The 27,018-nt window shown below is 43.5% G+C and overlaps 1 protein-coding gene across 3 annotated transcripts; it reads left to right on the forward strand.

Moving 5' to 3' along the window:
* The first annotated feature begins 417 nt into the window (after nt 1-417).
* On the forward strand, nt 418-25,509 carry ZFYVE16 (zinc finger FYVE-type containing 16). 3 transcript variants are annotated; one of them, XM_054287595.1, is made up of 18 exons: nt 418-487; nt 7,217-7,324; nt 7,510-9,656; nt 12,461-12,557; nt 13,417-13,593; nt 14,383-14,531; nt 16,604-16,979; nt 17,577-17,699; nt 17,790-17,945; nt 18,534-18,758; nt 20,050-20,132; nt 21,981-22,085; nt 22,498-22,648; nt 22,817-22,897; nt 23,428-23,590; nt 23,950-24,055; nt 24,461-24,625; nt 24,884-25,509. In XM_054287595.1, the coding sequence occupies exons 2-18, from the start codon at nt 7,255-7,257 to the stop codon at nt 25,043-25,045; spliced, it is 4,536 nt and encodes a 1,511-aa protein (XP_054143570.1). In that variant the 5' UTR covers nt 418-487; nt 7,217-7,254; the 3' UTR covers nt 25,046-25,509. The 3 variants fall into 3 exon arrangements, with proteins under 3 accessions (XP_054143570.1, XP_054143572.1, XP_054143571.1); XM_054287596.1 differs by having other exon boundaries at nt 422-436; XM_054287597.1 differs by lacking the exon at nt 24,884-25,509 and having other exon boundaries at nt 23,950-24,551.
* The last annotated feature ends 1,509 nt before the right edge of the window (nt 25,510-27,018 follow it).

Here is a 27,018-nt window from a genome sequence, read left to right on the forward strand (position 1 = left end):
GGCACCGCGGGGTCTGAGGGGGTGACATCACGAGACCCAGATGGGAACGGCGCCCCCTGCCGGGGGGTAGGGATCAAAGCGGGGGGTGTGACCTGCACGGGCGGCTCCGCCCCTCCCACAGGCCCCGCCCCAGGGCAGGCCCATCGGCGACTCAGGCCTCCTGCGCTGTCAATCACAACCACAACCCCGCCCATTTCAGTATGCCACGCCCTCTCATGCTGTCCGTCACACGTGTGGCCCTGCTCCCGGGCTGCGCCCCGCGCCGGCCGCGGCGGGAAGCCCACGCGCCGGGTGGGGATGGGCGCGGTGGCGGTGACGTCAGGCGCGGGTGGGGCCGCGCAGGCGCGCTGCGCGCAGCGAAGGGTCGAGGCCGCCGCCCGGAGCCGCCGGCGGGGCCGGGGCGGGCCGTGAGGGGAGACGGCCCCGAACCGGCCGGGTGAGGTCGGGGCGACGCGGCTGTGGGAGTCTGACCTCTGAGGTTACCTGGGTGGGTTGTTTTGCCCCCGGAGGTTTGTGGGTGTTAGTGATGTTATTGCTTACTGCGGTTCTTATATATGGTATATCGAGTATAGTATATGTACAAAGAGTGCTATGTAGGGTATATGGAGAACATATATGGTATATGAAGTAAAATAGACGAGATTATTTTATAGGTTTTATAGGATACATATGTGGCATATAGAGTGGAATGGACCGTCGTACACCCCACACTTAGGGAGTGTAAATCATTTTGAGTCTGTGTGTCAATACGAGCAGAGAATGGTCCCTGACACCTTGTGGGGGGCACGGCCGAGGCCCCAGCCGGCTGGCGGAGCCCGAGCTGTCGGTGCTCTGTGGCCGGCGGGCTGTGATGCGAACCTCGGCTGGTTAATAATGCAAAGCAGAGGAGCGGCTGGTGAGCGAGCCGCGGTTTCCGCCGAGCACCGAGAGCTCTGCCGGGCCTGCTCCCGTTCTCCAGAGCCATTTTCTGTCCCGGCTGGCAGGTGCGGGTGGGTTGGGTCTTCCCGGCCCGTTCCTCCCGGCGGGGCTGGCTGCTGGTACTGCTGGTGCCGGGAATCAGAACCGGTCTGTTCTGCCTCCAGTGTGCTGTGCCCACGTCTGGGCTTCACAGCGGAATAAAGAAAAATCTACTGGAGGGTCCAGGGGAGGCCACGGAGAGGATTTTTGTGCTGTGCAGCATGTGTGGGCTGGGCAGAGCCTGCGGGAGCTGGGCTGGGCAGGCTGCACAAGGGAACGCTGCCAGGGATGCCATCAATGCCCCCCAACATCTGCAGGGGCTGCCAGAGCACGGGCCGGGCTCTGCTCGGCGCTGCCGGTGCCAGCAGCAGCAGCAGCGGCCATCGAAGAAAGGGCAGCAGGAGGGAGAACTGGTGTGCATGGAGGGACAGCAGAGCCCTGGAGCAGCTGCCCAGGGAGGGCCTGGAGTGTCCCTGTGTGGAGCCATCCCAGCCCCAGCTGGGCACCTTCCTGTGGGATGCACCAGGGCACCCTGCCTGGGCAGGGCTGGGCTGGGAGCTCCACAGGGACATTCCAGCCCTGTAATTCAGGGATTCTGGGTGGTGCGATTAATGCTGTTCTCAGTTCAGGGTTTTATGGGTGGATGTTTGAACAAAAACCCTCCTAAGCTGAAGGTGATGTGGAATGGAGCTGAGGGTGGCAATGTCCACACTGCTGCTGGAGTTCTGTCCTTCTGAAGAGTCTGTGCTTAACTAACAGGATGGCATTCTTCAAACAAGACAATTTGTTGTGCTGTGTCCTGTAAGCTTGTCCTTATATGTCTGAAAAATTCTGCAGCTTTTTGTTCACCCGCTGATTCAGCTCCTAAACTTGCTGTGGCAGCAGCCACCTCAGCTTTTGGTTTGGACAATAGGTTGTTCTGCTCAGCAAGAATAATTTTTTGTTTTTATTTAAAGTTTTCACGCAGTGTTTGTTCAGTTGTACTGAACTTCTCCATCGGGTTGATTGCTGATCTGTGGGCAGCTGTTCCCTTAAACTTTTTGTCTTTAGGGCTTCAGGCCTATGTGTGGGTATATGGTGTCAGGGAAGGGTGAAAAGCTGGAAATTAATTCCTTCAATGCCCCTGATGCCTTTTCCTTGGTCTTAGAATTAAGAGTTAGAAACGGGTAAGGGATTAAAAGGTTTTTATTTTGGTATTTAATAAGGATTTTTATGTTGTAACAATTTGTCAAAATGGAATATACCAAAATGCATACATATGTTATATGGTGTATACAATTTTATAGATTTTGTAAATCAGTAGATTTAAAAAAGATGTTTCAATGAGAGGTTTAAATAAATGGTGTGGTTTTTTTTATTTTAAAGTATTTTTTTTAGATAGGTCTAAGTTTTCAGGATGTGTTTTAGAGGGGGGTTAGTTTCTCAAGATAGTGTAACGTTTTCTGCCTTTTGACTGTGGGGCTTTTAGGAGTTGGGTCTTTTGGCATAGTAGAATACCAAGATTATGTTGAGATATTAGGCCTAAAGAGTTACAGGCATGTATGTTAAAGGTACTGAGAACATATAAAAGGTATATTAAAAAAAGATAAAGTCATCATGGCATCATCCTTAGTGAGGGAGAAGGAGCACACTGTACTCCACGAGCATTTCACTGTGGGTTTAGTGCTCAGTGCTCGTGTTGATACTGTGGTAACTGGCTGGGGTGCTAAGGTAGGAAAAACCATTTCAGTGCTCCCACAGTCCTTAGTTCAGCATTCTGCTCAGGCTAAATCTGATAATTAAACACGGTGACGGAGCTGAAACAACATAAGCAGCGAGCAAAAAGACAGGGGTTGTGGTGATCAGAATTGGGGTGGTGGTGATCCCTCTGGAGGGGACGCCCCTGTGCCCCTGCTTGTGTTCCTTTGCCTCTTAACCCCAGCTTGGGCTGCTCTGACATGTGTGGTGTGAAATCCTCTGCAGTGGGCATTAGCTGCAGCAAACTGCGCGTTTGGTGCTGCCCGTATGTGTGAAAACTATGGAGAGTGGTTTTCAGGGGCGCTTAGACATGAAAAGGTAGCTTGTCTTCAGGCCTTGAATTGGCTGCTTGGTAATAATTAACCTATTCGTCCTGTTTTGCAAGTTATCACCACTGAGAGCTGCTCACTGCCTCCATTTACAGAGTGAATCTGGGGAAAAAGCCCCGACAATCCCTCCTGTCAGCTGGCCACCCCACAAGCAGCCTTGTGTTATCTTCTCCTTTAAAGAAGAGTGCGTGGAAAAGTCCCCAGTGGAATGCTGGTTTTGAGCTCTGGAACACGTGCCTGTTACGTGTCAAGGGATAAGTAATTCATGCAGGGTTTGAAGGAAGCGTGGAAGGCTGTGGAGTGTTCTGGACGCCGTGTCACACCCGCGGGCAGCACAGTCAGTGAGATACCAGGGTTTGCATTGCGCGGTTAATAGTTAACAGCTTCAGCGCGGTGGAGCTATTGCCTCTGGTTCTGGGAGTGTGTCAGAACGTTTGCTGGGGATCTAGGATGAGCCTGCTTAGAGGCTTATCTGCACAAGTGACATGTCCGGTTTGCACTTTTTGGTAGTACCTTTTGTGCTTAGAGTATTATTTTCCCATTTTGAGGCAGGCTGCTGTTTTATCTTCAAGTCTCCTCCTGCATAAATATTTAATCTATCTTTATCTGAAACCATCGAGTCTTTACCAGACAGTGATTTAAATATAATTTAAAACATGTTTTAAAAAAATCTTTAAAATGGAGCTGGTGAGAGCCTAAAGTTGTGTGTCTCCTTGCACTATTATTGCCTCAGGTAAAGTTATAAGTATAACATATACTAAAAAAAATACTAATCTGTGAACCAGTTTAGAGAGTGTCTAGTGACTGTATTCAGAGCTCTAAAAAACCAATTCAGAAAACAAGGGTTTGTGTCCGCCTAAAAAACATATACCGTGGTGGTGCTCCTGGTTTCTTATAGTTAGAAAATAGTGTAATTCTTTTGTTACAAGTATAAGTCTTTAAAGAATATGCTCGGAAAAAAATGCAGTTTGCTGGAGCATGTGGTTCCTCCACACCCTTCACTCAAGGAAGCAAGCAGCCATTTAATAAAAATGTGTCACCAGAGCTTTTTCATAGCTTCTAATCCAATAATGTTAACACTGGGACAGGCTGCAGGCAAATCCAGGCAGCAGAAAATAAAACTTATAAGGCTTTTACAGTTCTTTGGTGATGCAGATACATGGAGTTGGGACAGAGAGGTGCACGAGGGTCAAGGAGGTACTGCTGGTCTACCCTGTTTTGGGTGTTTTGGTTTTGTTGCGAGTTTTAGGTTTTTTTGGTTGTAGGTCTGTTTTAGAAAGATGAAGACATATGAAAAGTTTGAGGAAAGAGTAATGAAATTAGTAATAATGCATGTGCTGTTTTTTCAAGCTTAGGTTAGTTATTTGAAATATTTTACCAACTCAGATACCCATTTTATTTTAAAAGTAGATTTAACTAAACAAAGCAACATCACTGGGTTAGACTGAAGTATGATAGTTTTGTGGGCTCTCTGTAGAAGTGGGTTAATCTGTATTAAATAGATGTAAATATTGGCGTGTGGTTTTAGTTCTACAGTTCTTTTCATTGAGTTCTTCCTATTTCTGGAGACTTTAGTGGGCCAACGCTGTACAGCATCAATGCACCCTTCTAATTAGCATTATAATCTAAAAATAGATAGTGTTGACATCTAATAATGCCCTTATGCTTAAATCACAGTTTGTTTGTGCGTCTCTCAAGAATGCAACATAGTGAATATTCCTTAGACCTTTTTAAGTAAAAGACAGAGGTAGATGAAATAATTACTTGCCTCTCGTCTGTATTTTTTTCCAGTGAGGAAGGTTTTTGTTATTTATAAACTCCTATTGTTATTGATATCTGTGAAAAGTGGTGAGGTTGTATAATAAATACCTACAGAGGACACAAACCGGCATTACGCATCCTCTGATGCCCGGTTTTCTTGTAACCCTTCAATATTTCTTGTTTATGTGGTCTATCTGAGTATTGACTGCCCACAGATACGTGCTTTAGGGACAGGATCTGCACTTTGATGTCTCTCAGTGAATCACCAAAAGCTGTTAATCGTGTAAGGCTCTTAATTGAAATAACTTCCAGTTCATGTTGTCGCATCCCCCTTGCCGGGAGGTCGTGATGGTTACAGGAAGGAGCTGTGCTCAGATGGGTGAGGAGAAGGACCGAGTCTGTCCTTGCTGCTCTTCCAGCCCTCCAGACAGCAGCCAGAGACTCGTATTAGAGTGCAGCCTGAAGGCTTTGGCTGTGACTGATTAATGGCCATGGATATCCAAACAGTGATATAGTTGGGTTGTTCGTTTTTTGTGAAATCTTTGTGACCGCTTCTTCCAAAATTTTGAAACTTTGATAAAAACTAATATTAAGTTTAAAAGTTTAATATAAGCTAAAATATAAAAATAGCAATACAAATTAGAGCAGTAAGAATTTGGACAATCAGAGTTAAATAAAAAACCCAAAGAATTACGAACGTTCGGATGCTTTTCTCCTGAAAGCATTGGTCACTAACAATGGATTAACCCTTAAAAGCAAGAGGCTGTTGCATATTCATATATCTCATACATGATTCAAAAATTCTTTTCAAACAGAGGGTGTTTCCTGGTTTTTGTCAGCTTTCCCCCCTCATCTTGTCAATCAGTCATCTCGGTCCCCACCAAGTCTGGTTCTTCCCAGTAAGGAGGCAGGAATTCTTCTCTTGGGGATTTTGGTGTTTTGTTGCTGTTATCTCTGTGCGAAGAATTTCTTGAGTTGGTTAGAAAAAGTATCTTACGTGGCATTGTTTCTATTTTAATATCATGTTATAGCCTAAATTTGTATTTAACACACTACTGAAGAGGATTAATACAGTATAACTTCCTAACATAGAACATATAATACTCATGTTAATATTTGCGAAAAGCGAATCATATAATGCACATTTTTCAGATTTTTGGCTTACACATGGGCACAAAGTACTGTGTTACTGCATATTTGTTTCACCTTTCTTAACACTTTTGCAAGCCTCTCTTTGAACTGCACATTCCCTTAAAGTGTTCTTTTTCCACACATATTAGTGTGGTAAATAATTGCGTCACATGTGGTGAGCAGTTACACATTGACACAGGTTAAAGCTGGCGATCTGAACTGTTCAGTGAGGGGAAACCTTAGAGCTTGGGGGGAAGTAAGGCATGGAATGTGGATCTGTAGCTGCAGGGTGGCGTGAGTGGTGTGAGAGGATCGAAGTGTTTGTTTGGGCTCTGAGCTTTCGGGAGGGTGGCTGGGCATGACGAGGCGGCACCAGTTGCACTGGGGTAGGCTGTGAGGACAGCCAGTGCAGGGGCTGAAGGCACTGGTGAAAGGAGAAGGAAAACTGGACAGCTCTCCACCACCACGGTGGGGTTTACGGATAGCAGACTAAATGGATCTCAGTCCCTTCAGTTTGCTCAGAGGAACTGTAAATATTGAGTTTTCATTGGTAGTTTCACTGTATGGGTGTTCGTGTTCAGCCGTTGAAGAAGGTGTGCAGTTGGCAGGCAATTCTGAGTGACCAAAAAGGCATAAAATTGAGTGTCTAGGAAGGTTCATTAAACAAATAAACCAGGGTGTTTTGCAGTGGGGGGATGTGATTGATAAATAAATAGCTCTCTGATGACCTGCTAAGTCTATAATAAGAGTTTCGTGTTCTTGGGGTCTCAGAAGCATAGTTGTTAGTGTGTTTTGAGTAGAAGAGAAATGATGAGCTTAATTACCATGTTGGATTTTTAATTTTTACTATTATTTACACAGTTCAGTTGTGTTGAAAGGTAATAATGGCCTGTTGGTTTTTTGCCTGTGAGCTGTGTGGCATAAAATATTTATGGGGTCAGACTAGAAGATGCTAATATTCCTTCTGGTTATAAACGTGCTGACATTGTAATGCCATAGCAGATGCTTTGGTTTTTGTTTGTTTGTTTGTTTGGGTTTTTTTTTTTTTTTAATAAGTAGCCTCAATTCTGCCGTTTGAAGTGAATTTGGGGGTGTATTGTTCATAATGCTGAGTACACTGAGCATATCCAGAATACTTAGAGGCTGCAGCCCTGTTTGTGCTTGGGTTTTGTTTACATGGAGAGAGAAGAAAGTATTAATAAAAATAAGAAACCGCCTCATATGAGCTGCTGTCTAATACGAACACTTGGGCTTTTTAAACAAAAATTGCCTTGAATTAAATGCTATGTTTTTCTCCGTAGGTTTAAGAAGGCTAAAGCTTCCTAGAACTGAGACTAGAATGGACAGTTACTTTAAAGCTGCAGTCTGTGACTTGGACAAACTGCTTGATGAATTTGAGCAGAATACAGGTTGGTTTCTGCATTGCCTTTTTAGTGGAAGTACATGGTCAAATGACTGTTACCATGGAGTTTGAAAGTAGCATCTGCTAAGTAAAAGCTTGTATTGATGAATAGATGGGGTTGAGAGGAGGTAGTACGCTGTGGAAAGAGAGGAGTCATAAACTTTGCTTTTGGTCTCTTCTTGCTTAAAATAGATGAATATGAGTGCTTCAGAACCCCTCAAAATCCATACGACTCAAAGCTGTCTTCAGTCCTGGACTGCTTAGAACATGCACACCCCACAGCAGAGCTGCCAGAGGATCCTGCTGGATGTCCTGCCCCAGAGGAGAGCTCTCCCTGCGCCCCAGCAGGCACAAGGGACGTGCTCAGCTTCTCACCACCCAAAGAGAGAGGTGTGGCTGGACCTGACCTCTTGTCCACTGTGGACAGCAGCTCCCTAAATGAGGCTGAGGCTCTGAGCCTGGGAAGGTGTAGCGTGCCTGTGTGTGATCTTGTCAGTGACACAGCAGATTTAATCCCCTCAGTGGCTGCTCCAGAAGGGGCTCGGGAGCTGCAGCTGGATGAGTTCCAGGGCAGCCAGGGGCCCGCTGGCTGTGGCGTGTCTTGTGTCCCCACGCCTGTTTGTGTGACTTCACCTGGCTGCAGCGGGGCTGCCAGCACACAGCAGAGGGATGGGGACTCGGTGTTACAAGATTCAGGGCATCTTGCAACAGAACAAATTAATGATTTAGCTTTACAACCAGAAAGTTGCGCTGCAGGAGCAGTCCTGGGTCTGTGTGACGATCAACACAGGACAGAACCTGTAAAGTGCAATGAAGTACTTGACCACCCTGGAAAAACTGCTGCCCTGGATCCTGAATGTGTCACTGTAACATCACAGATTTCGAATGCACACAGTCCCAAAGACGAAAAACTGCCTTTTGAAACACAAGATGACAGTGCGTGCTCTGCAGCAAGCAAAGAAGCATATGGAGGAAATGCCGTAGGAAAAGTAGACCCAAACAATGGGAGTAATGCTGATTCCATGCCTTCAGAGCTGCCAAAGAGGCACCCCCTGCACAACAGCAGTGCAACAGTACCTGGAAATCATGACTTGCCAGGCTCCTCGTGTCAAATAGGAGCTGAAGTAGAATTGGAAAAGAAAGGCACAGAAGAGAATGTAGATAGTGAAGAACTTAATAGGGGTGAGATGCCAAGCAGTGTTTCCAGTTCATGTATGTCAGCTGAGGATGTCCAGACATCTCTGTCTTGTCTTTCCCTTCCTGAGTCCATGTGTGGTTCCTTAGTTGTATCAGAAGAAAAGGTTAATCCTCTACCTCAAAATGCAGTGGCGGAGGTTATTAGTGATACTGTAACTGCTCATGCTGGAGAGTCTAAAACTCATCTCCCTGGCAGGGAATCCTGTGAAAGTACTAGCTGGCATGAGCAAGAAGATGTAGCTGAAACAAGTGAAAGTATTGCAGAAGAAAGTGGAGATGGAGAGAAATACAGTACTGAGAATATAATTGATGATAGTGATTCTCAGCAAATCAAAGCTTTTGCTTCTGCTTTTCTAGACCCTGGAGCTGAGCCATATGATGTTGGTGTAGACACTCTTTATGATGAGAGCATGAGCTCTGTTATGGCTGACTTTACTGTTGAGGACAATATGATTAAAAGTGATATTCTAATAAGCGATGCTGAGCTTGATGATTTCTTGTATGGACAAAGTCTGCAGTCCAGTGTGTTGAAGCCTTCAGACAATGATGGTAACTTGGTGGAAGCTGATGCAGATGGAGGGAGTTTAACAGATCTGAACAGCCTGGATTTCACAGAGGTCAATGAAGAGCTTATGCAGGCAAAACTGGAGGAGATAACAAGCATTAATAGTAACCTTAAAGCATCTGTTCCTGACAATGAAGTGGAAGCTGCAGCAGAGGTCACCACTGTGTCTCAAAGTCAAGGCACGACTGAGAGTGGCAGTGGAGCTCTGGCTTCTGATATTTGTATTGAAGGTGCACGACCAAAGCAGTTGCTTGACCTTTCCCAAGGAGCTGCTGGTCAGAAACAACTGAATAGAGCAAGTGTACTTGAAAGGGAAAGCCAGGAATGTGGTTCTGTTAGCCCAGAAGCTCCCCTCCCAGACACCAGTGTAAATGTTGGTAACACTGACCCTGGGGAAAGCAGCTCTGAGGCTGTAGGAAATCAAGCATCGGAAAGCGCTGAGCCACGTAAGGCACCCGCAGCTCTGTCCTGGAAGCAGCCCCTGTGGGTCCCAGACTCAGAGGCACCCAACTGCATGAGCTGCCAGGCCAAGTTCACCTTCACAAAGAGACGACACCACTGCCGGGCCTGTGGGAAGGTGAGTCACTGGGGAGGGGTCCTGTGCTGCCACAGGAAAAGGACGTTCTCATTTGGCCATAACCAAGATAGAGGAGGGAGAGAATGTTGACAGAAGTGTTCGGGGCTCAAAGTACTTTACTTGACAAAGACTAGGTTTTATTTTCCCTCCATAGGAACCTAAAGACTTTTGGAAAAGACTGATATTAATTAAGAAACACATGGCCTTTTCTGTGAAAATTGTTCTTAAAGAGAAGTACAAAGTATATTCTTATCTGCCATTACTGGCTAGGTTGGTGTGTTTTGCACAGAGTAGGGGAGATGAGATGATGGACTAATTCAGTATAGTTGTATTGAATCAACCCATTATTGAGCTTTTAACTTAACTGTTTTTGTTCTAAAAAAATTTAGGTGGTGATGATGAGAATCCAGTGGTCTTAGTAGTTATTATAACTGTAGAGCACTGCCCCTGAACCTGAAGGGATTGCATTTTTTCAGGAGCTGTAGCAGCAGTACCGATGCAAAAGGATTTATGGTCTAAATTTGCCTTCCAGTGTGTTTAGATGTATCACTTTCTAAGGAACTCATCTCAGGGTAAAAGTATGTGATTCACCAACAAAATGAGTAGTTGTAGAACTTTTTTTCAGCCTGAGGTCTTCTACAGAGAGTAAGTGATGCCAAAGCTGATCCTCAGTTCGGAATTCCCTTGTGATCTACTGTGGCTTGTACTAATGCATAAATGGAAATGCTAGGAGTTCTAGTAACCCCACTGTTGAGTGTTGCTCTGTAAGCTCTAAGGATGAGGAGACAGAGCAAAGACTGGTGTTAGCGCTACATTTCTGCATCCCCAGTGTTAAGCACCACCTGGAAAGGCATGGTCATTTTTCTTTCTACCTCTGTTCCAGCACTGTGCATTCAAAGGATGATGCTCATTTACTCATCTGCAGCCACTGTGAACTAAAATGTAGGTGTGAATTGAGGTGTCCAGGAAATGAAGAACTCCTTGTGCTGACCTGGCAGCCAGGGAGCTTGCTGCCATAATATCCTGGAGAGATTTTGTGATGGTTTAAGCACAGTCCCTCAGAGTGGGTTCCATTTTAGTCATGAGGCTGACTGACTTCAGGTTCCTGTTTTACATTTGCAGTGAAGTTCTCACACCTTGTCTGGAGGTGGGAGACCCTTCACTGCGCAGTGCTGTTGACAGCTGTGAGTGTGTCGGCTGAGGGGCCCGTGGCAGAGCAGCAGTGTATTTAGGGAGCATCACAATGTCTCTTCTTTAGGAGAGGGAGTGAAGGCAGCATGGGTTGTCTAAACCATAGAGATATGGGAATGCTGTGCAATTACAGCTTTTCTGAATGTGCAGCTTAACCTTCTGCCTCATAAGACTTTCTGTCTTTTTCATAGCGACTTTTTTTAGTCTTAAAAAATCCCAAATCGGACATTCCTTGTGAAGCTGTTGTTTGTTGTGTTTTCAGCCATTTGGGAACTAAGGGAAAACTGTTTAAAATTCACAGTTATCCTCTAGGGACTGTTCTACAAGACAGTTGTATGGATTCCCATAGCTCTTTTTTATCCATGAAAATAGCAGCACTGCTGGACTCTGGCATCTGTGGCAGAGGGAAGTGTGAAGTTTTGGTTAGTGGTCCCTGTTTTCTCTGCCCTCTGCAGCCCTCACAAGGCCAAACAGCTTTGCAGTTCCATTTTCCAGGTGTTTGTCTCTTGCTGTGGTACCTTTTTTCTTCCTAGTTCAAGCAGGACCCACTTGCTTGCTCAACAGCCTGCTACTCACTTCCTTTCTCCTGTCCCTTGGTTTGCCTTCACCTTTCAGGTGCATTAGGATTAATCCTCCTGCAATCCCCTGCAGGTCCCAGTGTCACCAGGGGTACGAGGAGAACACTCCTTGCTGGGGATTGTGCTGCTTGGCACTTGAAGCCCTGAAGTGGATTACAACTGATTAGCAATTAATCCTCATCAATCACATTCCTAACATATGTACTGAGCATGCATGTTTCCTGTTGAGGTAGATTACCTGTGGCACTAATCCAGAAGCAGCTGGAATAGTTTCTTTTTTTAGCTCATATTACACTGACCAATCACTGCTTTTGCAGTGAGTTTTCCTGCTTGGAGGAGTTAATTGTAATAACTTTCTTTTTTCCTATGCCACTCCTGTTTGGGATTTCCCTCCCCCTTTCCTCCCGAGCCTTGATCCACTTTGTTTTTCTGGACTGGGAGCAATTAGGACTAGAGAACATTTTTAGGGATTTCAAAAGACCTTTTGTAAAGGGTCCAGAGTCTGCATATAGCTAAAAATGGCGTGACTCGTTAAAAACTTGCAGATCATCCTTGAAAGAACATAAGGGGAAAGTGACAAAACCTCCAGATATTTATGGCAACTCTTGCAAAACACCAGCTACTCTAAAGACGTAATTCTTTGAGTGGGATTGTGTAGATCCCATTGTAGATTGTCCAGGCTAATGAGGCACACCTTCCCCCCTGTTTCTGCTCTAAAATAGGGAGGATATATAGCTTGTTGGAAGAGCATATTCTGTTCTTCCAAAGCAGCGTTCTTTGCAGATACTTGTGTGAAGGGAGCTTGTCCCATGCAGGCGGCACTGCGTGTTCTTGCTGAGGGCGCAGGAGAGGCACTCAGCAGCCCCAGCACACGAGGCAGCCTGGCCCAGCAGCCTGCAGCAGGGATTTCTTTGTCAGGGATTAAGATACAGGCTTGAATACAAGGCTGCAGATGGTTTAGGATGAAGGAAGTGTATTTTCCTATTTGCTGTGCAATATGTCTATAATATTTGATGCAATCCTTTTCTGATTCAGGTTTTTTGTGGTAGCTGTTGTAAACGAAAATGCAAACTGCATTACATGGAGAAGGAAGCAAGAGTCTGCAATGGCTGTTATGATGATATTAATAAAGGTAAATAGGTTTTTTGGAGTAATTGCAGTAATCATTGAACTGTCTCTTTAACCCTTATTCTTTTTGGGGAGCTTGATTACTTTAATTGGTGTACGTTTTCCTGTTTCTGAGATGGAGGGATAAAGATAATTGTTTCTTAGTTGGATTCCAGTTCTTATTCTGAACTTTGAGGCTCGAGTTGGTTGTTTTTTATTAAACAAACAAACAAACAAAAAAGTAGCTTTTAACTCCATAGGACTAAATAGAAGGTTACAGAAGAATACAATTTGAGTCATCTGTGACAGGAATCTAGCAGAAGTTACCCTCCCTCCACAGTAGCCCTGTGTGTGTTTAAAGGCCACATCCCTCCTTGTTCTCACATGTTTGCCCACTTTATGTTGCTTCCTGTCCTGGTGTTTTTAAAGTCACTTACCAGGGCTGCAGTACATGACTCATCAGATAACCTTTTCTTAACTGGAAAGCTAACCATGGATGCTTATGAAAACAGCAGGAGAAACAAGTGAGGTCCTGTTGATGAGTATGTAAATAACAAGTGGAAAACATGTCAGATTTTTAATAGGCACCTCAGTGGAGTTCAGATGTGACACGTGTTTGCCCCAAGGGTCAGGAGTCACAGTGGTGTAGCCACTGCAAGGAGAACAAGGGGAGGTCTCTTTGTCTCATGAGAAATGAGGCAATTATGCAGGTAGAAAATCAGTCCAAATTTTCTTCCATACAACAGTTTGACTGTTTATTTTTCATAGCTAGATCACAAACTTTACATTGCCTCTGTCAAAAAGCCGCCACCCACCTACAGTACTGCTCTGCAAAAGAAATTTAATCAATTGTGCGATCTTAAAAACTAACCACATTATTTTAGCACAGGCATTTGAAAGGATGATGAGTCCAACTGGTCCTGTCCCCAATTCCAGTGTCTCCTCTGAGCATTCTTCTGCTGTTGCATCTGTAGAGGAGGCCCAGATACCTGGGGGTGCCGGCTCTCCTTCACCATCTGCACTATTGCCTACCTCAGCACTTAAACAACCTGGTCCTGAAGGTACAGATCCTCAATGTAACGCACATCTAACACTTTGGGAGTCTCTTTGGAAAGAGCTACTTATCACATCTGGGATTTATAATTGGTATTTTTTGTGTGAAACAGGAACACTCTGAATGGAAACACTTTCACTTCCCAGTCTTGGTGCCAGGCCCCAGCTGGTCCTAAATCTCCATTTATGAAAAGTGGATGTTACTTTTTTCATTGCCTTCTCTGTTAACATTGTAAATCTTTTTGTGTAGCTGTTCATTCTATAATTTTTACATCTCTTGGGAGATCTCTGGCTTGTGTTGGACTGCCAGTCTTAATGGGGAAACAAAAAGTAGCTGTTCAGGGAGAAGTTACAAGGGAAGAGCCAAGCTTATTCTCTATGTTAATTCAAATGATTGGTGACTAACTAGTGTCTTTGTTCCACTTTTATTAAACTTTTGACCTTCTTCAAACAAAACACATTGTTAACAAAATGATAAATCAACTTTTTTTAGAGTGTATTCCATCTTTTAGCTGTGATATGCATTTCATTCTTATGTCACTGTGGAGGGGTGATTGAGGAAGTAGCCTTCTGTAGTATGAATTGATAGATTTAACTGTAGCAGGGCAGCTTCCTCTGCAGGTGAGAGTTTGTATTGCCCGATTGGAGACTGGCCAATGTCGCCCTGTACTCTGTTGCAGTGAACAGGCGTTCTCTGTCCATGTGGTGGAGAGAAGGGGTTTCATTTCCATCCCTCTCAGCTGGTGGAGCGGCTATAACTCGCGATAATACAGAGTTGTTGTTCTTGTCTGTCGCAGGGCTGTGCCCCAGAGAGCAGAAGAGGGTTTGGTTTGCAGATGGTATTCTGCCAAACGGGGAGGTGGCAGACACAGCAAAGCTGTCCTCAGGAGCAAAGAGGTCACAGGAATCCAGCCCAGAGAGCACAGACCTGCCCGAGACGCCCACGGTAGGAGTCGGGAGGGTTCACCTGCACAAATTACCTGTTGGGAGAGCTTTGCTGGCCAGGGATGGGCGCTTACACACCATGGCTTCTGAGTCACAACCTTTGGGACCTGAGACAGTCCTTTGGGCAGCAGCTCTGAAGTCCTTGGATTGGAAAACATTGCAGTAATTTTCAGTTTGAGTAAAACCGAGCAACGTTTTCAAAGGAAAACCTTCTTTGGTTTGAGGTGTCTGTGAACTTCAGAACTGGTGTGGCTGAAAATTTGCCAGAGCAGTTTTTTCAGTATGCAGTGCTTGATGAACCACTTTTGTGAAGGGCACCTCAGCCACAGTTCTTAAGGCTGTCATTAGCAACGTGCTTATAATACAAGTTTGTGGTTGTTTGCTTTTATTCCAGTGGCCTGTTATATTATATTTTATATATTATATATATTATATAATCCATCCGTTTATATTTATATATTCACTATTATAATCCATCAGTTTATATATATATTTATGTATCAGTTTATATATACATTCATATATATATATATACACACACACATTCATATATATATATATATATATATATATATATATATGATATAATCCATCAGGATCCCTCTGGATCAGACTAACCAACTTGGTTAGTGCCCTACAAGTATAGGGCATTATGGCATTATGGGGTCTGATATTATAGGTTGCAACAAAATCTGTGTATTGCTTTTAGTGTGAACTAATACTGAACCAAGAGGGGGATTGGTTTACTAATTTTGAGTCACATGCATACTAGTAAATGAACTGCATTTTTAAAAAAAAGTCCACAGAAGAGGTGTAAGTTTGCTGTGGAAAGACTTAGCTAGGTTCCTCAGGTGAAGCCTTTTTAAGATAAAACATAGCAAGCACTGAAGCGCTGTCTCAATTAGTAACTTAAATTCCATGATTTTCACAGCACTCAAGACTTTTTACAATATATTGATAAAGCTAAAAAAACCAGATCATTATTATTTGTATATGGAGGATCTGAGCACTTAACAGGTGTATAGCATTTAAACCAGCTTATACTCATGAAGAACTGTAGTAATCAAATAAAAAAAGAGAGTAAACAAAAGATACAGCCTGTCTCTCATTTTGGGGAAAGAGTAGGATATTTGCACTTGCAGAAGATGGGCAATGTCTGAAATTAAAAGCTGCATGGATAAAGTGAGTGGAAGACAATCAGTTGATGCTTCTCCTGTGCAGCCTCAGGAGCTCAGACAAAACCAGCACAGTGCAGCTCCAAAGCAAAGGCAACACAAAATCCTGGAAGTGCTGCTGCAGGGTATGTGAAGGGCAGAAAATGCCAAGTATGAAACACCCACAAGCAGATTCAGGGAAGAAGTCTGCTATTAGCCAATTTAGCCTTGTTTTTGTCTGTGTTTTTGTGGAGTCTTCCCTTTGGAGTTGGTGGCTTTTTTTTTATTTTGTGGCAGCATGTTTATTAAATGGAAGATTTGCTGGAAGCTGATGAGACACCAGAAGAACTGCTACAGGCCAAGCTTAAAGTTGCCAGGTTTTTTTCTTGTTGTATGGACAAAGTCTTCCCTCTGGTACAAGATGCAAGGCTAAAGAAAGATAATGTGCATCCCTGTTTTTTTGGAGGAGTCTTGGGGGATTGGTTTTTCCCATTTCATTTTTTTATGACAGCTGACATCCCAGTGTGCCTGTGTTCATGGTTGTCATACCTGTCTTGCTGGGGGAGCAGTGTGGGTTGGACTCCAAACTAAAAATTAATCAGAGTGAGCAAAGCTACATTCAGCTATTAGTAGAATGGTAGAAGTAGAGTAGAAATGTTTGCAGTACACAACTGCTGAGCCAGTTTGTGTTACCAAACAAATATATTAACTGTGCATCTTCACCCATATAACTCCCAAACAAAAAAAAAGAGGAGGATCCAGGAGAGATTGGATGGCTTTCTTCTTATTAGGAGGAAATGTATTCCCAACTTTTGTGATAGATTTCTTTCTCTTTTTGCTTCTAGAATACTAGTAATGAAAGTTTAGCTGGTTATGAGACAACGTAGAAATTTTTTTTTTTGTTATTTCTTCCTCACAGGCTGCAAACCCAGAGGAAGATGACCTGGTAACTGATGTGAATCAAAAACTGAGGGAAGACATAGATAAGATGACAAGAATGGAGGAATTACATCCTTCTGTACCTTCAGAGGGTGCAGAGCAGGCCACTCCTGGCCAGAGTGAGGTGGCACCTAGTGACAGATCTGTCACTGTAGGCACTGAAGAGTGTTCCCCTGCAGCAGCAGAGGAGAGCAGTCCTAGTTCAGAGGGTCAGGGCACACAGGCCGTGCCTGTCTCTGCTTCAAGCTACAGAGCACTCTGTGGGGTGGAGAACTGGGTGCAACGAGACATCAGCCTTCTTCCTGATGGTGATCAGCTGCCTCCACTTCTGCTTGCACCGGGTGGAAAAGGGAAAGGTAAAAGCTGCTAACTTCTTGAGAAAATTGTTGCTATTTACTCACAGCATCCTAAAATTGCTTGGGTTTGGAAGGGACATTAAAGCTCATCCAGTGCCACCCCCTATCACCCACACCTTCTGCTATCCCAGATTTGTAAATATAGACTCATTCATAAATACAGACTCAAAAGATCGTATTTTAATATAATTCTCATGTAATTTATTTGTTGCGTACTGGATTGTTGGGTAATGACTGTGCACTTTTAACAAGATCACTATGTTATGAGAAGAATGGGTCACCACTGAATTGCATGGTAGTGGTGGCTGTGCTTATCAGAGGTACCTGGCAGAATCGGGGTCTGGATGAGGAGTCAGCAGTCAGGGGTTTCCAAAGTCAGGGCAGCCCTGGTTTGCACCTTCTTACAAGCTGCTGCTTCAGTTCTCTGTGTTCCTTGAATCTCAGGGTGAGCTGTTCCCTGGTTGGTCTGTAGCTATTCAAATCTTGGCAATAACCACGGGAGTAGGAGGATGGGATGACTCTGTCATACAGTGAACTGATTCTTGGTTTGGGTCATTGGCTGGTATTTTGAACTAAATCATGTGTCAATTTATTTAGATCTTCTGGTGGAGGAACATCCATTTCACCAAAAGGTCGCCTTGCTGCTTGGGGAAGGAGGTCCTAATCCATTGACTTTTATTCTAAATGCAAACTTGCTTGTCAATGTGAGGCTAATAACATGTAAGCATTGCACATTTTCTTTTCCATTCAATCAAGCCTTTTATTTCTGTCTGTAAAACAGCATTACTGTGGTATCTTATTTTTTTAAAGATTCCTCAGAAAAGTGCTGGTGCTTCTCAACAAATGGACTGCATGGTTTGGGTCAGGCAGAAATTGTCATTCTGTTGCAGCGTTTGCCAGATGAAGATGTTTTCCCTAGTGAAATATTCAAATTATTTCTTGACATCTATAAAGATGCAATGAAAGGTGTGTCATTTTAATGTCTAACTTTTTCTTGTGTAGAATATTCCTGCTGATCTTTAAAACCTAAAGTTGATAGATATTTTTTCTTGAATTATTTGTCTAATGATTCTGTTGAAAGAGCTTGCAGTGTTAGACTAGAGTTCTAAACGAAAGAAACAAATGAATTTATGTTTGTTTCATATACTTTTGTAAACATCCTGTTTGCAGGTTTTTTTGTTGTTTAGTCATATTGTGGTGGAGATTCTAGGTATGAGCCCTGAGTTTGTGGTTTTTAGGATACCTGCACTTCATTTGTAGAAGTGCAGTGCTCATAAATGTAAATATTTTTGGTCTGTTGATCAAAACTCATCCACTGATGTGTTTAGGACTTTAGGCACTTGTTTGGAGGAACTTAGCTCCATAGTCAGGTTCATTTGGTGATGAAGTACAGGCTCATGTTGTGTGGGTTTCGATAGCTGACAGGCTTCAGGAAGATGTGAGGGGAAGGGTGGGCTGGCAGGTCTGTCAGAGCTCACTGCTTGGAGCAGTTCTCTTGGCGCGGAGGGGTGAGTGACCCAGCTCTGTAAACACTCTCCATTCTTCTTTCTACAGGAAAGTTCATAAAAAATATGGAAAACATTACTTTTACAGAAAGCTTTCTCAGCAGCAAAGAGCATGGTGGATTCCTGTTTGTTTCACCAACTTTTCAGGAGCTTGATGATCACATTCTACCAGATAACCCTTTTCTTTGTGGCATTCTTATCCATAAGCTGGAAATACCCTGGGCAAAAGTGTTTCCAATACGTTTGATGCTGAGATTGGGAGCAGAATATGGGGGTAAGTTTTAACAGTGACGGTAGCTGCATTAACTGTAAAGTTCCCTTTGGAAAATACAAGTAGTTTTTAGACAAGCAAGCTGTTTTTAAATAATTTTTGCAGTATTTTATATTACACTTGTATAAGCCCAACATGTGGAGCCACCTGGGAGTGTTCATTGTCCTGATAGACTTCTTTGATTTTTTTTTTTCTCTTAGCAGATGAGAAAGCTAAGAAACCAAAACGGGCAGTAAAATATAAAGATTTTTTTTTTGGTTGTAGGAGAAAGGTTTGAAGGGATGATCACAAGCCCAGTTTGCAATTCTGATAAAATGGTTACTTAAATTAAATTATTTAAGTATATTGGCAAAATATTACTGCTTCATTAACCAAATAAAGGTATTGATTACTTAAAAGGATAACTTATTAATACATTGGAAACTTCTAAGCATGTAAAAAGGCTATAGCCCACCACTGTAGAAGCTGCAAGACCATAAATGTGAGAAGTGGATTTGTAAGGGATTCTCCAAACCTGACTGAAAGCTCACACAGTCTTGTACATCTGTGTGCAAACTTTGAGATAAGGTGTGCTGACTTAGGAAGGCCATGGAATAGAGATGACATTGTTGAGAGAGAGATTGAACTAGAAACATGTTTCAAAGGATGGCCTTGCAAAAAGACCAGATATTTTGGAGAATCAGAACTGTGAAAGATGCATTGTAGCAAAACCACATGGGGTAAAATAATAGGTGGTTGGTGTTAGAAGTATTAGCAGCACTGTGTGGCTACAGCTAATACACTGAGAAACATTTATAAGGTATTGTAAACGGAAAATAAGTGAGTTTCTGATAGAATGGCGTTGAGTTTTACATCTCTTATGACTCACCCTTCAATGAGACTCATATGGGATACAATTTTTTAAAATGTCTCTCAGTTGCCCCATCTCTGTAAAATTGGGAGTTGTCCAACACATAAACATGGACCTGTCACCTGTTCATGGACTTCTGGAGCTCACAGTGGACCTCTACCAGCCAGATCCTGTCTGCGTGGTGGCAGAGGTGGCAGCTGCTTTGTTGTTGTTCTTTCTCTTACCAATCCACTTGCTGTGCTTGGCTTTTTTAACCACTTTTGTCAGATATAACCATGAGGGGAGAACCACACAGTGGCTGAAAATTACAGAGGGGCTCTGCTTCCTTTGGCTGGTCAGATATTGAGGTTTAGAGACAGCTTATAGCTGAAAAAAGCTATAGAACTACTTGGAATAGCAAGTTGTAGTGTTGTTGTTAGGTAAATGTGACCTTTTTCTTCCTAGCCTATCCAACTCCCATGGTAAGTGTCAGGCACCGGGAGCCGCTCTTCAGAGACATTGGACACACGATTATGAACCTGCTTGTTGTGAGTAGATGCTTCATTACCTGCCCTTCCTGTTGTCATCAAAATATCCTCCAAACAAATGCTCAATCTTGAAAGCAGAGCTAACATTTCTGTTCTTCGTACTTGACTTAAAACTCATGAGGGAGTTAAAGAAGCAGTTTGTTTCACCTTGTATTGTTATGCATTAATTCTGGTAGTGAAAAAAGGCTTTTAATGAGTGAGGGAGATGTTGGCACTTGCACTGATGCTAGTAGCCATCGTTCAGGTGCATTTCTTTCTTCTGAGCATCATTGTGATGCAGGGATTCTGGTCTTAAATCTGACAGTTTTTAATATGAAGAAACACTTGACAGGCAGATGCTGTGGACTAACTGCAGTACTAATTGCTTTGTCAGACAAACTTAATCTTGCCACAGTTATTCAACTTGACTGTCTTTTGTGAAAGACTTTTGGCAAAACCACAGGTCTGAAATTCATGCCATTTCCTGTGGAAGCTTTCCCTCTGTTACCCAAACGATTTGATTTTAGATTGCAGTAAGCCTATGTTCCTGGGCAGTAACCTTCCTCTTCTGATACTTACACAGAACTTCCAGCCCTCCCATCCCAGCATTCAGGGCAGGGCCATGGAAGGCAGAACAGGTCTCATTTGGGCAATCACTGCATCCTCTCCTGGGTCTGGAGACCATCTTAGCTGAGATGAAACTGCAGTCTTTGCCCCTTTTTCCTTTTTGCCAGCACAGGCGTGCAGATCACAGCTGGAGGAGGTGCCCCATCAAAGAACAGCAGGTTTCCTCCTCCTGTATGAGCCTCCCACGGAAATCCACAGCCACCACCAGCCTCACAGGTGCTGTGCAGGTGCCACTGTGCAGCTGCCCCTGGGGCTTTGGGCAGCCTTCCTGCAGTGCTGCTGCTGCTGCTGCTGGATGGGGTTTCTGTGGAGCTCCTCTCCGGGTGGATCAGAGTTAGCTGGGTTCCCCTTGGTGGCTGTGTCAGCCTGAAGCTGGCAGGGGCAGTGTGTGCTCCTTGCAGGAGTCTCAGTCACTGCATGGCTGCAGAATGTTCTCTGGGTGGTGCCTTGGCACCTGTGATGCAGATGCTCAGTGAGAGATCATGCAGAGCCTGTCCCCACACAAGAGGCAGAGGCAAAGGGCACCTGTGATTTACATCCTTAGTGCTGGGTGCTGTCCCATGGAAACCTTAGTGCACTGAGATGTTTTGTAAATACCCTTCTTGCTGCAGCTGTGCTGATGGAGGAAGGCACTGATTGCCTGGCTCAGCTGGTGAAAAGAGCCTCTTTATACTTTTTTTTTTTAGCTGAAGTAGTAAAAGCAAATGAGACCATTTCATACCTAATGTTGTTGTTCTGGAAATAAACAGAATTTTGCAGAAGTGGCTGAGGGGATGGGAGATTACTTCTGTCACAGAAAGGGATAAGAAATGTTGCACTATTCAATCTGTAAATCAAATTAGAGCTGTAGGGCACAGGCTGTGAGCCTTCAAACAAACTCATCTAGGTGGAGGCTTCCACGCTTCACTTTTCTATCAGAGAAGGGAGAGAGGGTGTTGAAGTTTTTCTTTCCTTAAATCACTGGCATTCCAATGTGAATGAAGTAGCCATAGAGTAAATAACCCATTGGTTAACAGAGCTAATTTGTCAGTGCTCTGAATTTATTAATACATTCACTGAGATACCTGTCACATACCTGGTGGGCAAAAAGGGATCCCTAAGTCTTCAGCCACTCTAAATAGTACTGATTTTTGGAAGTTCTACAGATGCATTTAGAGTACCTTCATCTAAGTGATGAAGTAAGGAAAAGGTAATAAAACGATACTTAATTGTCTGCTAACATAAATACTTTGTCTGCTATAGGACTTTAGAAATTACCAGTATACTTTGCATACCATAGACAACCTGTTTGTCCATGTGGAAATGGGTAGAAGCTGTATTAAAATACCTCTGAGGAAGCACAATGAGGTGAGTACCTCCATCTTAGCTTTCTAATCCAAACTGCTTTAGTCTTCCATTTTTTGTACAACACCAGTCACACCTCTGCCATCAGCTCTTGGAAAAACCCTCCCTCAGAACTTTTTAGTGGCCTAAATGTGTAATGGGAAGGGCATGCAATTACCTGAGCACACACTTCCTTCTGTGGTACACTGGAAGGTGGATATGAGGAGTCGAGATTTAGGATAGCTGTTAAGTACTGAAAGATGTACAGTTTCTTCAAAATCCTTCAGCATGTGTTTTTGAACATTCCCTGTTGCAGATTTCCCGGTTATGATGTTTTACTTTAGTAATTAAAAAAAACAACAAACCTAAACACACAGCAGCCAAAATACACTCTTGGTGAGATTTATCAGTGTAATGACAAACTTTGTGTTGACAGGTGATGAGAGTGATCAATTCCTCTAATGAACATGTAATTAGCATTGGAGCCAGTTTCAATACCGAGGCAGACTCTCACCTGGTGTGTGTGCAGAACAAGCAGGGCCTCTATCACACACAGGCCATCAGTGCCACGGGACAGCCCAGGGAAGGTAAGAGCTCTGGGGGACAAAAATCACATTTCTAGAGCAGCAATGGAAGCTCAGTGTTAGGCTGCATGGAAAATGCATCTCTGGTGTCACATTAAATTGTGTTTAATGTCAGTTATGACTGACTGGAGTGACACGAAGTGGTGCTGACTTCCATCCTACTTTGTCTAGTTACAGGTGCAAGTTTTGTGGTGTTTAATGGAGCCTTAAAATCATCTTCAGGACTTTTAGCTAAATCCAGTATAGTTGAAGGTAAGAATTTTGTTCTGTTCTCCTCTTAAGAGACTTAAAAAGAAAAAAAAAAAAAAATAGCAGCAGCCTTGTGCAAAGTCTTTATGTCTCAGTAAGCTAAACATTTCTTTTGAGGTTTCTAAATCTTGTATGAAACTTATTGCAAAGAAGTGGTGCCTAAAATTACATGACAGTTCACCTACTTGTTTTAAAACATTCAAATTTAAACTCTGTTTAATCAGTGCAGGTCTTTCCTTTATGGAACTATTTTCATTGCCATATTGCTAAATATACATATTGGCATATATATGCAAAAAAAATCAAAAATTAACTTAAAAATGATCTTTTAGTTTGAGTTCTGTTGACAAAATAGGTTTTCTTCCTCTTTCGTGTAACATTTAGTGCTGTAGGTGGGGCATGCAGTACTTTTGTGCATTTATTAATTAGCTATAGGAGATGGTTGGTCTCAGTAGAACTTAAGCCAAGATTCTATAAGAAGCTGAGCTGCTTTTCCTGTGGATAATGTGGAATTGTAACTGGTTTTCTTCTAGATGGGCTAATGGTACAAATAACACGAGAAACCATGGAAGGCCTACGTCAGGCATTAAGAGACAAGAAGGACTTCAGGATAACCTGTGGACAAGTGGATACAGGGGACGTGAAGGAATACGTAGATATTTGCTGGGTAGAAAATGAAGAGAAAACAAACAAAGGGTAAATGTACTGCCAAAGCCAGACATATGAGAGAGTTCTTCCTCCCAATGTTCAAATACCTCCCTTTAGTTTCTTAAAATTAATCTGAAGTATTCTTGTGGCAGAAAGTGCTTGATACCAAGGATGGTTTATAGTGTTTTAAACCTGCAAGATGAGGTTTCTATTAATGCTGTTAGTTCCCTGTTTAGGACATTTCCTTTTGTACCATCTGTATTTTCATAGTGCAAGTCCTGTATTGTACTTTGTTGTTAAGGTGTTTAAATAGCCTTAAAGAATGGGTGAATACCATTGCATAGAAGTTACTGTATCTAAACTATAAGTGTTGTTTAAATTGCTAATCACACTATTGTTTTCCATAGAATTTTGAGCCCAGTTGATGGAGAATCAATGGAAGGAACTCAGAGTGAGAAAGCACCACAATACAGAGACTTCGAAAGAGAGGGAAAAGTTATGAAGTGCACTGAAGTTAGTGAATTACATAGTTGTTGAGCCTTTTTTATTACTTATGGAATATTTAAGTGGTAATGTGATGGTACTAAGTGAAGCTGTTAAAATGAGCTGATTTTATGTGTAGCTGTGTTGCCATGCAGAATGTTCTCTGCAGCTCTTGGTGAGTTTACACATTTGTAATTTTTTGTCCTCTGGAAAAGACTCAAGTCTGTTGCCAGTGACGGCTCTGCAAATGCCTAATGCAGGCATTCCCATGGTTCCTGAAGTATTTTGGTTGTGTGGATGAAATACTCGGGTGCTTTCGCAGCAGACAAGCACCAACGCTTGCCCTGTTTGGTGTTATGTGATCCTGAAATACTCTTTTTCCTAACTTTGGGATGTACCAGGCTGCTGACTGCCCCTCCCTTTCTCTGATCTCAGGTTTACCATTTTGCAAAGGATCGTGAACCCTCCAGTGCTGTTCCCCACCAGTTTGCAAGAGAGATTGCCATTGCCTGCAGCACTGCTCTTTCCCCTCACCTTAAAACCTTGAAAAATGACGGGATGAATAAGATAGGACTCAGAGTTTCCCTCGACCCAGACATGGTAAGCTTTCAACTTTTATTGCACACGCTCCATTTCCACTGAAGTACCTTCCCTTGGAAATACCTTGGATCTCTCCATGAAGGTTTAGAGTTTTGCCCTACCCAAGATCCTGAGGATGACATTTGGGGCAGAAGCTGTCTTAATCATTAATTTCTCACTTCATGGTAGATGGAATACTCTTTTACTGTGATGCAGCATGTTTTGCATATAATGTTAATACAAGAAGTATTAATTAATGTCAGTATGTTTCCCTCCTAGGTTGAATACTTAGCAGGATCTGGAGGGCACCTTCTCCCACAGAACTACCTGAACGACTTGGACAATGCTCTGATTCCTGTGATTCACAGTGGAATGTCAGATCCTGCGGCTCTGCCACTGAAAATGGAATTAGTGTTTTTCATTATAGAACACCTGTCTTGATGAGGCTGATTACATGCATATACTGATTTGCTAGATCTGAACACCAAAGTTGTAATGCTACAAACACTAAAAATGTTAAAGTTTCTAATCCTTTTATGTTTTAATAGCTTTTCAAACTGTTTTTTTTAAAAACCCCTCAGATCCTCCCTGCTTCCTCTGCCACAAAAGAGTCAGTTTGTGTCATGAAGTTCTGCAAGCTGACACTTAATACAGGTGCAGCAGAGTGCAGGTTTTGTTACTGTCACACAGCTGCAGCACTGGTAAGTGTAGTGTGACTCCAAGTCATAGACAGGATCTTGCCTCTCACCCTCACACCAGTGTGTGGCTAAAACTGCTGGGGCTCCATGTCATCTCTGCAAGAGCTGAGCACTGGAGCAGGGCTGGCCCAAAACTGTTTCCTTTCCACAGGAGAGGGGTTGAGAGCCCAGAGCTGCTGCAGCTGCCTGGAGCCCCCTGTGTGCCAGGGCAGCTCTGGCAGCACAGGGGAATGAATACTGTGTGGATAAACACCTCACTGAGGTCCTTAACCTGGGGATGTGATGCTGGTGCTTCAGGAACATATGCTCTCAAGTAATGTTTTATAGAGTAACTCGTTTCTTTCTTGTATTTATAAGGATTTATCTAACTTAAATTGATGCTATTTTTATAAAAAGTGCTTTTTTCTTTACTCTGTTCAGAATTCCATACACAATTTGACCTTTCAAGGATTAGGAAAAAACAGATTACTCTTGATGTAATCTACATGTAGCAATAAGTCAGACAAGAATTCTGCAGTATTTTTTCTGCTCCTGTCTACTGCTTTTGCCACATTTTAGTAGCCACCTTTGCTTTCAGGGAGAACAGATGTATTAAGTCTGAATTTTCACAAACAGGTTGATTCTAGTGGAAGGTGTCCCTGCCTGTGGCAGGTGGGGTTGGGACTCTTTAAGGTCCCTTCCAACCCAAACCGTTCTGGGATTTTTAGTATATCTGAGGTTCTTGCATAGGATGTATTTTTTATACTGGGTCATTTAGATCTATTTATGTATTTGTGATGCATGTGGTTTGTACTGAGGTTCATCAAATTGCAGTTGGGGTTTGGTAGCAGCCACACAACTGCTTGTCGAGAACAGAACCAAAACTAAATATATACAAGATCTATATTGTTTTCAGTAAAAATGCTGGTACAATTTTATAATGAGAGTATTAAAACTTGGATGCCTTCTTAATGCTAATAGGGGATATTTTGTTTTTGTATCAAAAACAATTTGTAATTTAACCTAATCTGCTCTGCTGTTGTCTGTGCTTTAACACTCCAGTCCTAGAAGGGTTCAGGCATTGAGATCTTACCCTGGATGGAGCTGAGCTGCTTTTCAGCCTCTGTGCTGACTTCTCCTGAGAAGCTGCCGTTAGGGAGAAGGGCTGAACCCACGCACAGTATGAACAAAACTGTGCTTGTTGAAAACAAGCTGCACCCAGGCCCTCGAGGGAGCCCCAGCAAGAGGCTCAGCAGTGTTTTGGGTCTGTGACGGGGCCAGGGCACCTGAAGGAACAGCTGCCTCTTGGCACTTAACCTCTACTAACTCCTTTTCAGTAATGATCAATAAAGTTAACTACAATGCTTGCAACCTTCTGCCTCTTATTCGTAATGAAACAAACAAAGATTTGGAATGTGCATGTCCTGTCTCTGCAGCTTCCTGGGACTCCTGATGTTGCCCCAAAAATGGGATTCATCCCTCAGCGTGCCAGTGACACCCTGCAGAGAGAGACCCCTATGGGGCTGGGCAGGCCTGGGTGCCCCCGGGCTGTCCCAGCACAGCCCTGCCCTCTCCGTGCCATCCCTGCCATCCCTCACACACACACACACAGAGCCGGGGCTGCCCCAGCCCTGCCCTCTCCGTGCCATCCCTGCCATCCCTCACACACACACGCACAGAGCCGGGGCTGCCCCAGCCCTGCCCTCTCCGTGCCATCCCTGCCATCCCTCACACACA

This window comes from Melozone crissalis, unplaced genomic scaffold (assembly GCF_028551555.1).
Source record: "Melozone crissalis strain CALT ecotype California unplaced genomic scaffold, PUWL_Pcris_2 ptg000060l_1, whole genome shotgun sequence".
Lineage (NCBI taxonomy): Eukaryota > Metazoa > Chordata > Aves > Passeriformes > Passerellidae > Melozone > Melozone crissalis.